Here is a 14914-nt window from a genome sequence, read left to right as displayed (position 1 = left end):
CATTGTCATCAAAATACAAATTTCTATAAAGAAGCTACACCTCATCATCACTAAGGAATAGTTACCTTCTTCCACCCTGAATTAACAATTGAGTATTTCTAGTTAAACTCTGTCAACCATATCATCTCAGCCACCCAGATAAATAATCAGAGTATTAAAGTTGACAAGGACTCTTGAGATCATTCTTGTTCAACTATCCATCCAGTGAAGGAACACCTCCTATAGCATCCCTGTTAGAGATAGCATCTCTCCTCTGCTTTAGGACTTCCAGTGATTTGAAACTCACAATACTTATCCCCAACCTAAAACCAAGTGTGCCTCACAACTCAACTAATGGATAAAAGAAATCATTCAGTTGTGACAGAATTTATTTTTATGGGCATCACCCAGGACCCACAGCTGCAGATTATCTTCTTTGTGGTGTTTCTTATCGTCTACCTGATCAATGTGGTAGGCAATATTGGCATGATTATCCTCATTGTAATGGATGTACAACTGCACACACCTATGTACTTCTTCCTTTGCAATCTCTCCCTTGTGGATCTTGGCTACTCATCTGCCATTGCCCCTCGAATGTTGGCAGATTTCCTGACCCAGCACAAGGTCATCTCCTTTGCCAGCTGTGCCACCCAATTTGCCTTCTTTGTGGGGTTTGTGGATGCTGAATGCTATGTCCTGGCTGCCATGGCATATGACCGATTTGTGGCTATCTGCCGCCCACTTCACTATAGCACTATCATGTCTAACCGGGTCTGCCTAGTGCTTACAGTGGGATCCTACCTTGCTGGACTGGTGAGTCTGATAGCCCATACTTCACTCACATTCAGTCTGGACTACTGTGGTTCCAACATCATCAATCATTTTTTCTGTGAAATCCCCCCACTCCTGGCTCTCTCTTGCTCAGACACTTACGTCAGTGAAATCTTACTCTTCAGTCTGTGTGGCTTCATTGAGTTCAGTACCATCCTCATCATCTTCATTTCTTATGCCTTTATCCTTGTTGCCATCCTCAGGATCAGCTCTGCTGAAGGCAGAATCAAGGCTTTTTCAACCTGTGGATCCCACCTCACTGGTGTCACCCTTTTCTATGGGACAGTCATGTTCATGTATCTTAGGCCAACATCCACCTACTCTCTGGACCAAGACAAATGGGCTTCAGTGTTCTATACTGTCATTATTCCTATGTTGAACCCCATGATCTACAGTTTGAGGAATAAAGATGTGAAAGCTGCTTTCAAAAAACTTACCAGTAGGAAACCTCAATAATAAGAATTTAATGAGAGGCTTTGAATACAATGGAACCAGAGCAATCAGAGATCAAACAGATTTTTTTTTGAGCAATGTAATATAAGGGTTGAGTTTCATATCCTTTGAGTAGTAAGTAGGATAATTGATGAATGAGTCTTGAAACATGGATGCAATATGACTGAGTATGTTGAGGGAAATGTTTTGCTGGAGAAATTATGTATTGGTACCTTTGAAAATCAGGATAAACTGAAAACCAAGGTCCCAAGCATGATCAATCTAATTGTTAGGTTAGCAGTAACCAATAAATTGGGTCATTTACCTCTCTCAATGACCAAACACCCCGAGTTAGGGTTGTGGAGTCTTTTATAACAATCAGTAAGATGACACCACAATCTCCAGCAATCTAGGTGTTTCTTCTGATTTTCTACTGTTGACTTGGTAAGAATTGAGATCACATCATTTGGACCACCCTCCCCTCTGAAACCTCCTTAACCATAGCCAAGACATGTGATTCCAGTTACAGGATGAAGGTTCCAGGAAAATGGAAGGAGCCTTCAGGTGCTTGGAGTTGCTATAATAGCTTAAATTGATGAGATTTCACCTTTACGTTAACCAAATTTCTCTAGAAAGTGGGTGATCCATAGGGTTACAAAGGTGAGGTAATTACAAAACAATAACTTGACCGTTAGCCACGTTTCTTCCAGATGTGGGTGATGGATGAAGTTTATAAGGAGTAGGAACCATGAAAGAGAATATTAAATCTAACTTAAGTCTTAGCCAAATAGAATTAAAAACAAATTTTAATTTTACACTGTATGTATATATGTGTGTGTGTGTGTATGTGTGTGTGTGTGTGTGAGTGAGTGAGTGAGTTTATGAGTAACTAGATAAGAAATTAGTATTATCAAAGAGTCAGTTTCAGCAAGAGCTAATCATAACTGATCATCACAATGACAAACGCCAATTCCAGAAGAACCAAGGAGGATTCATGGTACTTTCCAATGGACTGAAAGGTGGTCATCTTGGTGAAATTCTTGGACATGGCCTATGAAGGATTGTTTTTATTCTTTGGAGAGGGAGGAGGGGGGAGGAGCAGCATATTTGTTATAAAGGTATTTTTTTTAAAGGAGAAGGTAGAAATGGGAGAGAAAATTGATAGTTATTAATTAGAAAATTTTAAAAGGAATGACATTTTATTTTTCTTTTATTAGCAGTGTTACTAAACTGGTAGATCAAAAGAATATTAACATCATTTACCTAGGTTTTGACAAAATATTTGGTAATTCTGTCCTCATAAAATATTAATAAATTTGGGCTAGGCAACAATGTGGCAAGGCGGATTCATAAGTGGTTGAATAAGCTGGCCTAAATTATAGTCATTAATAGGTAAATGACAACTTTAAAAGTGGTTTCTAGTGGAGTGCCCCAGGCATCTGCAGTCTACACTCTATTCTTTAATCAGTGATGTGGATAAAGGCAAAGTTGACATAAATAACATACATTGATATAAATATAAATATAGATGATAGAGATAAAATGAAGATATAAGTATAATTATAGATATGGATTGTGTTTCTTTGTTTTCACTTGGCTTACATTTGACACTGTGTCCCCTACCCTCTCCCAGGGAGCTTTTTTAAGTGGAAAGAAAAAAAAAGTTTAGAAAATCTACCAACTAAAAAAGTCTATGATTATTTGAAATGATCCATATCCATGTCAGCAAAGAACTGAAAGGATATGTCTTTTCTTTGAGAGTAAATTTGGCCAATGTAATTTCTTAGCTTTTAATTTCAATTATTTTGTTGAAGATTCATTTACATTGTTTGCATGATTCTACTTATTTTATATTGCATCAGTTCATATAAGTCTTTCCATGGTCTTATATAATTATAATCTTGATAATATCCTGTAGCATGGGAATATCCCATTACAAAAATATACCACTATTTAATTAGAAATGCCCCATAGATGGACATTTACTTTTTTTCAAATTTCTTTGCTATCAAATATAAAAGGGGGGCAGCTAGGTGGCGCAGTGGATAAAGCACCAGCCCTGGATTCAGGAGGACCTGAGTTCAGATCTGGCCTCAGACACTTGACACTTACTGGCTGTGTGACCCTGGGCAAGTCACTTAACCTCCATTGCCCTGCAAAAAATAAATAAATAAAAATAAAAGGGAATAGGATTGGCTGCTATAAATAATTGTTGCATATATGAAGTCTTTCTTTTTTCTCCTTGAGCTCTGAGTGTATGTCTAGCAGTAGAGTCACTTGGACAAATCATTTATTTAAGAAACAAGGCCTTTATAGAAAACAATTGCTGTAAAATTCCCCCAGCTTTATGCTTTCATTATAATCATGGACACATTGGTTTTGTTTGTGCTAACCTTTTTGATTTAATGTAATCAAATCATTTATTTTGTATCTTGTAATGCTCTCTAGCTATTGTTTGGTTATACATTCCTCCACAATCCATAGGTCTGACAGGAAAACTATTACATGCTTTTTAATTTCTTTATGGTATTGCCCCTTATTTATGAATCATGTATCCATTTTGACCTTATCTTAGTATACAGTGTAAGATGTTGGTCTATAGCTAATTTCTGTCAAGTTGTTTTCCAATTTTTTTAAATAATATTTTATTTTTCCCACTTACATGTAAAGCAATTTTAACATTTGAGTTCTAAATTCTCCTCCTCTCTTCCTCACTCCCTTCTTTACCCCTTGATGAATATTGTAAGCAATTTTAAATAGGTTATACATGTAAAATCATATAAAACTTTCCCACATTAGACATGTTGTGAAAGAAAACACAGACCACAAAAACTAATAAAAAATTTAAAAATAGGATGCTTTAATCTGCATTAAGACTCTATCATTTCTTTCTCTGGAGGTGGATAGTACTTTTTATCATGAGGCCTTTGTAATTGTTTTGTATCATTGTATTGCTGAGACTAGCTGTCATTCATGGTCGATTGTTTTATAGTATTGTTGCTATTATGTACACTGTTCTTGTTCTGCTCACTTCACTTTGAATCAATTCATGTAAGATTTTCCAGGGTTTTTTTTTTTCCTTTCTGAAATCATCTTTGCTCATTATTTCTTACGGCACTATAGTATTCCATTAAAATCATATGCCACAACTTGTACAGCCATTCCCTAATTGATAGACACCCCTTCAATTTCCAATTTTTTGCCACCACTAAAAGACCTTCTAAATATATCTATAAAAATAGGTCCTTTTTCCTTTTTTAAATCTCTTTGGGAGATAGACCTACTAATAGTATTGCTGGATGCAAGGGAATGCAGTTTTATAGTCCTTTGGGTATAGTTCCAAATTGCTTTCCAGAATGGCTAGATCAGTTCAACTGTGAATTAGTGTCCAAATTTTCCCCTGTACTCTCCAACATTTATTATTCCCCTTTTCTGTCATGTTAGTCAATCCGATAGGCATAAGTTGGTATCTCAGAATTGTTTTAATTTAGATTTCTCTAATCAAAAGTCATTTAAAGAATTTTCCACAGGCTTAGAGATAGTTTTGTTCCTCATTGTTCTAATTCCTTCAATTTATTTGTCTTCTCTTATTATTATCACTAGCATTTATAATACAATATTGAGTAACAGTTGTGATAATGGACATCTTTGCTTCACCCTTGAGTTTATTGGAAAGCCTTCTAGCTTATCTCCATTACAGATAATGTTTGCTGATAGTTTTAGATAGATACTACTTGACGTTTACGGAAAACTGTTTCTTCCTATGCTTTCTCTAGTATTTTTCATAGGAATAGTTATTGTATTTTTTCAAAAAGCTTTTTCTGCATCTATTAAGATAATCATATGATTTTGTTGGTTTTGTAATTGATATAGTCAATAATTCTGATAGTTTTCTGAATATTGAACCAGCTCTGCATTCCTGGTATAAATCCCACCTGGTCACAATATATGATCTTTGTGAAATACTTATTTAATGTCATTCCTAGTTTGTATTTATTTATTTATTTTAAAAGCCTTGTATTGATAGTCATTTGGGAAATTAGTCTATAGTTTTCTTATTTCATTTTAGTTCTTCCTGGTTTAGGCATCAGCTCTAGATTTGTTTCATAATAGGAATTTGGTAGAACTCCTTTGTCTATTTTTTTTCAATGTGTTTGTATAGCATTAGAATTAATCGTTCTTTAAATGTTTCATAGAATTCACTTGTGATTCCATATGGTCATGGGGATTTTTCTTAAGAAGCTCATTGATGTCTTGTTCATTTTTTTTTTTGAAGACAGGGCTATTTAAATATTTTATCGTCTGTTAACCTTGGAAATTTATATTTTTGTAAATATTCATCCATTCCACTTAAATTAATAGATTTATTGTTACTCAATTGAACAAAATATCTCCTAATAAATAATTTAATTGCAACTTAACTGATGGTGAATTCACTCTTTTCATTTATGAATCTAGTAATTTGATTTTCTTCCTTTTTTAAATCAAATTAACCAATGGTTTATCCATTTTGTTGTTTCTTTCTTAAAACCAGTTCCTAGTTTTATTTACTCATTCAATAGTTTCCTTACTTTCACATTTATTAATCTCTCATTTGATTTTCAATATTTTTAATTTGATGCTTAATTGGGTGAGTGATGCTTTTAATTGGTTCCTTTCCATTTTTTTTTTGTTATATGCCCAATTCATTGATCTACTCTCCTCTATTTTATTGATGTAAGTATTGAGTGATATACATTTCCCCCCAACTACAGCTTTGGATATAGCCCATAAATTTTGGTATGGTGTCTTGTTTTTGTCATTCTCTATAATAAAATTATTGTTTGTTTCCTTGATTTGTTCATTGACCTACTCATTCTTTAGGATTAGATTATTTAGTTTCTAATTAATTTTAATCAATTTTCCATGACTTTTTTATGGAATGTGATTTTTATTGCATTATAATCTAAAAAGGATGCATTTAATATTTCTGGTTTTCTGTATTTTGTTGTGAGGATTTTATGCCCTAATAGTTGGTCATTTTCTGTGTACTTTCTATGTATTTCTGAGAAAAAGGTATCTTCTTTTCTATTCCCAGTTTTCTCTAGAAGTCTATCATATTTAACATTTCTACCATTCTATTAATTTAACTTCTTTCTAGGTTATTTTTTGTTACATTTATCTAGTTCTGAAAGGAGCAAAATGAGGTCCATTATTATAGTTTTCCTCTCTGTTTTTTTTTCCTATAATTCATTTTTTTCTTTTAAGTTTTGAGATGCTATGCCATTCAGTGTATATATGTTTAATACTGCTATTACTTTATTGTCTATGCTACCTTTTAGCAAAGTATAATTTCCCTGGAAGCTTCAATTTTTCCTGTCATCTAAAGGACTAATCATCTCACTGTTCTTCTCCCATCAACTTGATAAAATATATGACATGTTCCTATTTGTCCTTCACTTCCTCTCTCTCTGTAAAACACCTCCACACTTTGTAATTCTCTCCTACAAAATAGAATAATTCACCTCTATGGGAGTCCACAGACCTCCAGTGTCATCCCTCCACAAATTCCATTTGATTTTTGCTTATATTGTTATGCACTCATGTATATTTTTTCTTTTTTCCCTTAATGATCATTATTAAACCTTAATTTCTTCCTTTCTTACTTATTCTTTATATCTTTCTCTCTTTTCTGTAAATATAAAATTTCATTCATTTTTGTTTTTTCTTTGGCAATTGTATTTTTTAAACCTTTTTTTTTCTTTAGCAATTATATTTTTTAAAAAACCCTTTCAAACAATTCCTGTTCTTTGGTGTATTTTGTAGGTGGGCTGATAGTAGCCCATCCTTGACTCAGATATCAAGACATCACAAATTGTGGAAATTTATTTTGATTTGGGGACCCTACCTTTAAGCTTAGATTAGAAAACCTTAGGCCCTCAGGGTCTCTCCCCCTTCTCCTCAGCTTCAGCTGAGCAAAAAAGCCCCGTGGGCTATACAAGATGCCAGGTCAGACAGCTGGGGGGAAAAAAGCCCCAGCTCCCTCTGACCTGAGCGGAGCTATCTGAGAGATCCCAGATAGCCTGTGCTGAGGCACGTGAAGCAGGTGTGCACCCCCCCCCACCAGCCGCAGCCCTGGCTGGCGGATTAGCTTGGTCTGTGGGGGCGAAGGAAGCCCCGAGATTTGAGTGGAGAGAAGAAAAGGTATATATAGATCTGGGAGTGAGACGCGGCGGGGAGACGGACTAGGAGAGAAGGCTGACTAGAGGGGAGCACAGACAAGGCTGGAGGAGAGTTTGGTTCGGATAAGGAGACAGGGGGCTGAGAAGAGGTCAAGAGGGCGGCTGACAAGATTAGAAAGGAGAGACAGGGGGACGAGACGAACAGCAACGCAGGACTTAGGAGCAAAGGGGGCAGAAGACAGACTGACCAGGAGGCAGCGGAGAGCATAGAAGCAGGTCAGCACAGGGTACAGGTTGGAGAAAGTGAAGATTAAGAGGAGTTAGAATAAAGGACCAGAGTGCCCTAAGGCCTCAGGCAGCTAAGGCCCTTGTATTCAAAAAGTTCAAAGCGCAGCAGGTGGGAAAGAGACCACAGGAAAGCAGTCAGGTTGTACTTTATTTCCCTGTATTCCTAATTTGAAATAGTATCTCATAAATGAACTCTGCTTTGATTATTTGGTTAAGAGGCTTCTTAATCTTTAGTCTATCAGTTTGAGAGCAGTGTGGTGGAACTTTATAAACGGCCCACATTAAATTAACGAAGTCAGCCAAATAGTCAAAAGTCCCTAGTTTAGTCATCCATAGTTTAGCCCCCCAAAATTAGCCCTAGTTAACAAAATATTTTCACAAAATGATTAACTTGGCAAAATAAAGAGGTATAAAAGAATAGGATTATACATTTTACATGGCTACATCCATTGACTAAATAAAAGCATACACATTAATACTCCTGGTTCTAGTTCTGGTTCTGGTTAGGGCCAACCTTCCTGTCTTCCTTTGCTATTTAAAGGAAATGCTTTCAAGGGTGGCATATATAGACCTAAGGGGCAGCTTGCTGGCACAATGGATAGAAAACTGGCTATGGAGACAGAAAGATCTAAGTTCAAATCTGACCTCAGACACTTGACAATACTGTGTGACCATGAGCAGATCGCCTAACCCCAATTGCCTCAAAGATCTAGGGCCATCGCCAGTCATCCTGATGTATATCTTGCCACTGGATCCAGATGGCTCTGGAGGAGAAAGTGATATTGGTGACTTTTCACAGCCCTGCTTCACTTAAATCCAGTTCACTGCAAGTCATGACATCACCACTTGATTTCATGTTCCTCTTTGAGAACAAAATATAAGCAACAATGTGGAGGCCTGCAGAGTCTAGAAGAATCTCTCCATTTGAGGAGGTGGAAAAAATATCTTGGTGGGAGGTTTTAATAGGATCAAGAGGATCTAAGAATCAAGTTACTAGTGAAAACCCTACTACTATGCATAAAACAATAGTCTAGCTTTCTATCCTCTTCTATGGTTCCAAGTAATTGAACAATAATTTTGCATTATTAAATTTTAATTTCTTCAATATTTGAAGACTTTTTACTGTCTACCTACAAAATTTGTCATTCACCAATGCAATTGTTAAATTTATCCAATATGTCTTTTGGAGTTTCTACTAAATTTGGAGGTTTTGTTGTTGTTGTTGTTGTTGTTTTCTGGAGATGATATATAGATTATTTTTATTGATACTTCTTTTTTCTATATTCTGAAGTTCTGTGCAATTTTCTTGTATTATCCTGAATTATAATCTTCAGTTTTAGTAGTAGTAGTAGTTGTTGTAGTAGTAGTAGTAGGAGTAGTAGTAGTGATGATGTTGGGGTTGGGGTTGGGGGTGGTGGTGGTAGCGGTGGTGGTGGTACTGGTGGTAGCAAGCAGTAATGCTTTTTTTGGAAATGTCTGATCTTTACATTTTAATTTGAGGTGAACAACTTAGATTTGTATAAAGAGCATGAGTTATTTTAATTTTGTCACATTATATTATCTATTCTCTGGGTTTAATATTCCATATTTTGCTTAACCATTCCAGCTTGTAAAAGACTTTATGTAACTAGTAGGAGGAGTTTGTTATTAATCCTAGAAGCTATAGGCAGGCACAGGAGCTTCTTGAGAAGGAAAGTCACATGGCAACATATGTGCTACTCATCAAAAAGCAAAAAAATTCATAAAGTTTTGGGACAATTGTTTATTGGGTTACTAAACAACAATTATCAAGTTATGCTCTCGATGATGTACAAATATAATCCATTAGGACTTCTTGAGGAATACCTTGCTCCCCCCCAACGTGGATAACCCTATTTCTGGGAGTGGGTCTCAAAGTAAATATCTAGAAAGCAGGTTCACAGTAAGGCATCAGAAACTTAGTAGTGATCATGCAGTTATACTAATGATTATTGATGGTTTTCTCCCTGAGAAGCATGTATGATTTGAAGGATATCTGACAGATGATGTATAATTCTTTAGTGTTGTACAACTATAGATGTCCTATGTCTAAATTGGGAAGAAAATTAATTTTTATTACCCAGCTTCTAATTTATGTGTCTTTCATTTCCTACTTCTGCTGACATATTTTACTACTTCCTATTTCCCTTCAAGTCCAAATTCAGTTCTCTGTTCTATCCAACTCTGCTACAAAGGAAGTTGTTATATGGGCAATCATTCACACCTCAGCATGAATTTCAGTACTGATGTTATTTTCCTTAGTATATCTGAAAAAGGTTATATTTTACAACCTATTAGAGATCAAGATGAATCATTCATTGTCGTATCAAAAATGTTCTCTCATGGTAATGAGAATTAAGACATCAGTTAGTGGTTATGAAAGAGAATGAGGCCTAAAAGCCAGAAGAGACTTAGCTCATTGATCCATCACTGCCACAAACCCTCTATGTAACCTCAGGAAAGTCTTTTCCTTTTTCAAGGTTTCATAACCAGTGAAATAAAGGAATTATCATAGATTATAAAAACATAGCATTTAGAATTGAAAGAAAATTTGGAGGCCTTTTAGTTCCACTCCAAGCGCCCTCATTTTATAGATGAGGAAGCTGAAATTCAGTTGTGAAATTAGCCCAAGGTCACACAGTTTGTATTTAGAAGTAATTTCTCAGCCAATGAAGTCAGAAGCCCTAGGTTGAAAGGTCCCTTCCAGCCATCAAACTCTACCATTTTTCTTTTCACTGGAAAGAGTGAATCCAACTTGTACATTAATAAAGCCAGGCCCATCAAAGACATGAGAGCCTGTCTGGATTTTGTTTTGAATCTCAATATTTCTATCAGTCTTATGGTTGTGTGTAAGTTCTAAAGCAAACAAGTACTTGCCACATGAACAAAGCTTGGACTGATCCCATGTGAGGCCAACACTGTCATTAGCTCTGCCTTGTTTTCTAGAGGTACCAAAACTGCAAGGAGGCAAGGTTGACTATCTACAACTCCCAGAGTCCCTCAGTTTTCTCACACTTTTACCTTTAAGGAGAATGAGCCAAGTGGTCTGAATAGCAGCTGCTATCAGGAACTAAATGTTAGAAAGCTGACTTCAGTTGTATGCTTGTTGTGAGGCTCAATCATCTACGTCAAGCTAACTAGACAAGAAAGATTAATAATGATAATGACTAGGTATGTGGCACTTGAAAAGTTTCAGAGTGCTTTACATATCCAGAGTGGGCCAAAAGTCACAATCTTTTCATAACTTTTTGAAAATTATTTTTTCTTTATTTTTCACCACACGCAATGCAAGTGCATTTACTATATATCCTGTATATGATGCTATGGTATTGTAAATTAAAAACAAAAAAAGGAGTTATGAAATATTGAAACCCTTTTGTGACTTTTTGCCCACCTTATATTATTTCACTTAAATTTCACAACCTAATGAGGCAGATACTATTGATATTATTGTTCTCATTTTAAAGTAAAGAAAACTGAGGCTCAGACTTGTATATTGTCACATAACAAGTGTCAGAGGTGGGATCTGGACACTTGTATTTTTGGCTTCTTGTCAAATACCCTATCAAATAGGCAACTGTTGCCTATCAGTGATGCTTAAGAAGGTGACCTTGAGATTAACCAAGATATTCAGCCATCAAAGAAAATTTCCTTTTTCTTTATTAGGCTAAACTGACTAACTTACATGTCCTAGAATTATTTTCCAACAGAAAAAGTTAAAACAAAAGTGATTTTATTGCTAGACCCTTAAAATGTAAGAACTGGGAGAGACTTTAGAGCATAGAAAGTCAAAATGTATAGGCATCATAGAAAATATTATGTCATAAACAAGAGGGATATTAGAACAAAAATCAGAGAAAGTTATGTCTGGTAAAGACCTTAAACATTATTTAAGACAATGCCTGACATTATATATATAATCTAACTGCCACAGGGAGAAGGGAGTGACTTGCTAAAGGCCATACAACTGGCAAATGGCAGAATCAAGATGACCTAAGGCCTCCTGACTCCTTGTCTATTGTAGGGTCCCTTTGCCTTCCCCACTCTGAATTCAAGACTAGATAGTGATGAGAAAAGAAAAATGCAACTTTTTCTCTTCCATGTGTTCAGCAACTCAAATCTGTCTCAGTCAACTTTTCCCTGAATGTTTTGACTTAAACTGTTACTTAAGCTTCTTATGGACAAACAATTTTAATTCAATTCTGGGAAGAAGGCCAACATGGAAGTGTAATGTTGGTCAGGCTCAAGCACTGGTTTGTTGACTGTATTTTTCACTGTATATCCAGTTGTTCTAGTGTCTAGGGGGCATGGATGTATAACAATACAGATCAATCATAGGCTCCTTGACAAGCAGACAGTTCTGTCATCTTATCCCAGAGAAAGATGGGGACCTGGAGAATCTTATCCCTAGAATTTTTTCATGCAGGGCTAGAAAAGATAATGAGTTAGTTCTTGTTCAGCCCTAAATCTGTAATCATAAGCTCATATGATGAACACAAACCTTGTATTCACTCTTTTCCCAGTATCATATTGGTTCAAAGCCAGAAGAAACTTCAGAGATACTATACTTCAAGTTCTAATTTGTCTATTAGGGAAATTGTGACATAGAAAATGACAGAATCTCAGAATTAGAAAGGATGTGAGAAACCATCTTTGATATTGCACATCTGACTGAGAATAAAAAAAAATCAGCAAAATAAGTATTTAATTCAACTCAAGAAATATTTATTAAACCACCACTGTTTATATGGCACTTTGAAAGACCCTTGGGCTACAAAGATATTAACAAAATAATCCTTGTCCTCAAGGAGATTTCTGTCTATTTCTGTCTAAGACAAAATAAGTTCCAATTTATATTTACATTGTGTTTTTATGTTTATAAAACTTTACTCATGATGTTGCTATGAAATATGTAATGAAGCATTGTAATTCTTATTCTGAATATGGAAAAACTGAGACACAGAACGTGAAAAGATTTACTGCTTCACACAACAACTGAGACATATCAAACCCAAGTCTCCTATATTATCCCATGGTCATTCTTTATGTACCAAATGAAGCAGACTATCATTTAAGTGATACAAGAGGCTACTGTCCTATAGTGGAAAGTGTACTGGACTAAGGATCAGGAAATCTGAGTTTGATGCTGACACTTTCTGGTTTGTGACCCTGACCATTTCTCTGAACCCAAGACACCTCATCCATAAGAACACCTGACTTTTCCCATCACTCACTTTGCAGTTCTAGACAATTCACTCAATTTCTCTCCGCTTCAGTCTTCTCTCAATTAAGATCGGCACTGCCCACTTCACAAAGTTGTAAATAGCACATTTTTAAAAGCCATATAGTACTTGGTTAAAACTGAACCTTGGGCTCAGTCCAAGATCATACTATAGGTCCATTCCAGGAGGAGGGTTCAATTTCTCTTTATTAGGAAGGAATGGAAAGTCATAAGTTTTTCCCTTAGAGTACCATTCCAAGGGCCACTGTACTACTCCCCAACAAGAGAGGAAATAATTTTCCAAGCTCACATGTTAAGTGTCTGAGTCAACATTCAAACCAAGGTCTTTTGAATCCTTAGCCTGTCTCTATCCACTACGCCTGGCTATGTTTGCTAAGGGCTTTTCTCAAGGCCCCTTTCACATCTTTGTTCCTTAAGCTGTAGATCAGGGGGTTGAGCATTGGTGTGATGACAGTGTAGAAAACAGCAATGATCTTCCCCCCAGACCTGGAAGACTTGGACTGAGGTCGCATGTACATAAAGATGGCTGTCCCATAAAACAGAGCCACCACAGTCAGATGAGAGGCACAGGTGGATAATGCTTTGAGTCTTCCTGCTGCAGAGCGCATCCTGAGGACTGACAGGAGGATGCGAGCATAAGAGATGACAATGAGAAGGAATGGAATAAAGACAATTATGATGCTAAAGATGAACACTACCAGCTCTGTGACAGAGGTGTCTGTACAGGCCAACCTCAGTACTGTGGGAACTTCACAGAAGAAGTGGTTCAGCACATTAGGCCCACAGTAGGGCAAGGTCAAGGTGAGGACATTGATCACCATGGAACTCAGGAAGCTGCTAGTCCAGGAAATGATGACCATGTGAATACAAGTGCGCTTGTTCATAATGATGGTATAGTGTAAGGGGGCACAAATAGCAGCATATCTATCATATGCCATGACCCCCAAAAGGATGCATTCAATCATCCCAAAGGAGAGAGAGAAATACATCTGGATCGCACAGCCAGTAAAGGAGATTGTCTTTTTCTTCCCTACCATATTGGAGAGCATTTGTGGGACATTGGTAGTGGTATAACACATATCTAGGAAGGACAGATTAGTCAGGAAAAAGTACATGGGAGTTTGGAGGCGGGGTTCAATCTGGATTACTGTGATGATAATGAGATTGCCAAGCACTGTCAATAAGTAGAAGAATAAAAACATGATGAAAAGGATGAGTTGATCCCTTGGTTGAGAAGATAGCCCCAAGAAAATAAATTCAGTAACAAAGGTTTTATTTTCTTCTGCCATATTTGTTCTTAGGGCCAATTCAATATCTCCCAGAGGAAGAAGTAGCTCCCCTTCAAAGGATTAGTCAACCCTACCTAGTCTGAAAAGGAAATACCCCACACAGTACATTATAGACAAAGAGATTACAAATAAGAACCCAAAGTGAACTTTTTGCTTTAGCAGTCTATATAGAGTTTGAAGTTTGCAACAAATTTCGAGGTTTTCTTTCCCATTTGGGGGGCTAGGAAAGTGCTTTCCCAGCAATTTGTAAACATCAATATTTAATTAAATATATTTAACATTAAAAAGACATATCAAAAGAAAGACAATAGGAATGACCCACACACCTTTCTGTCTATCCTTCCAAATACTTCTCAAGTCTCCTCTCTTCCACGAATTCTTCCAAAACTATATCTACCCACATTCAACTTTCACTTCTCAATTATTAAATCATTTGTAATGCCTCATATAGTTTAAACCAAATAAACAATATAAGAGGGTATAAAATTAAAGAAGTGTATGTCCCCAACCAGATGACAAACTCTTTCAGGAAAGGGATTCTTATTATTCTTTTGAGTCTCTCACAGTACCTGGGATCACACTTTGATAGGTGACCCCATTTTTAGTCTCCAGAAACCCTGAAAAACGAACAAGTAAAGTTCCTGAGTAGAGCCAATGAAGTAGATTAGTAAACA

The 14914-nt window shown here is 36.3% G+C and overlaps 2 protein-coding genes across 2 annotated transcripts; one reads left to right on the top strand and one right to left on the bottom strand.

Annotated features, from left to right (window-relative positions):
- The first annotated feature begins 333 nt into the window (after positions 1 to 333).
- On the top strand, positions 334 to 1266 carry LOC122732579 (olfactory receptor 1019). The gene has a single exon (XM_043972818.1). The coding sequence runs from the start codon at positions 334 to 336 to the stop codon at positions 1264 to 1266; it is 933 nt and encodes a 310-aa protein (XP_043828753.1).
- A 12038-nt stretch (positions 1267 to 13304) lies between these two features.
- LOC122731857 (olfactory receptor 2D3-like) lies at positions 13305 to 14240 on the bottom strand. Its single transcript, XM_043972116.1, has one exon. It carries the CDS (start codon positions 14238 to 14240, stop codon positions 13305 to 13307), a length of 936 nt encoding a protein of 311 aa, XP_043828051.1.
- Between the last annotated feature and the right edge of the window lie 674 nt (positions 14241 to 14914).

This window comes from Dromiciops gliroides, chromosome 6 (genome assembly GCF_019393635.1).
Source record: "Dromiciops gliroides isolate mDroGli1 chromosome 6, mDroGli1.pri, whole genome shotgun sequence".
Taxonomy (NCBI): Eukaryota; Metazoa; Chordata; class Mammalia; order Microbiotheria; family Microbiotheriidae; genus Dromiciops; species Dromiciops gliroides.
Note: the sequence above shows the minus strand (reverse complement) of the source record. Positions and strands in the feature narration are given on the sequence as shown.

Excerpts from the sequence above, each read along its gene's own strand:
- LOC122731857 (XM_043972116.1), bottom strand. The coding sequence starts at position 14,240 with ATGGCAGAAGAAAATAAAACCTTTGTTACTGAATTTATTTTCTTGGGG.
- LOC122732579 (XM_043972818.1), top strand. The coding sequence starts at position 334 with ATGGATAAAAGAAATCATTCAGTTGTGACAGAATTTATTTTTATGGGC.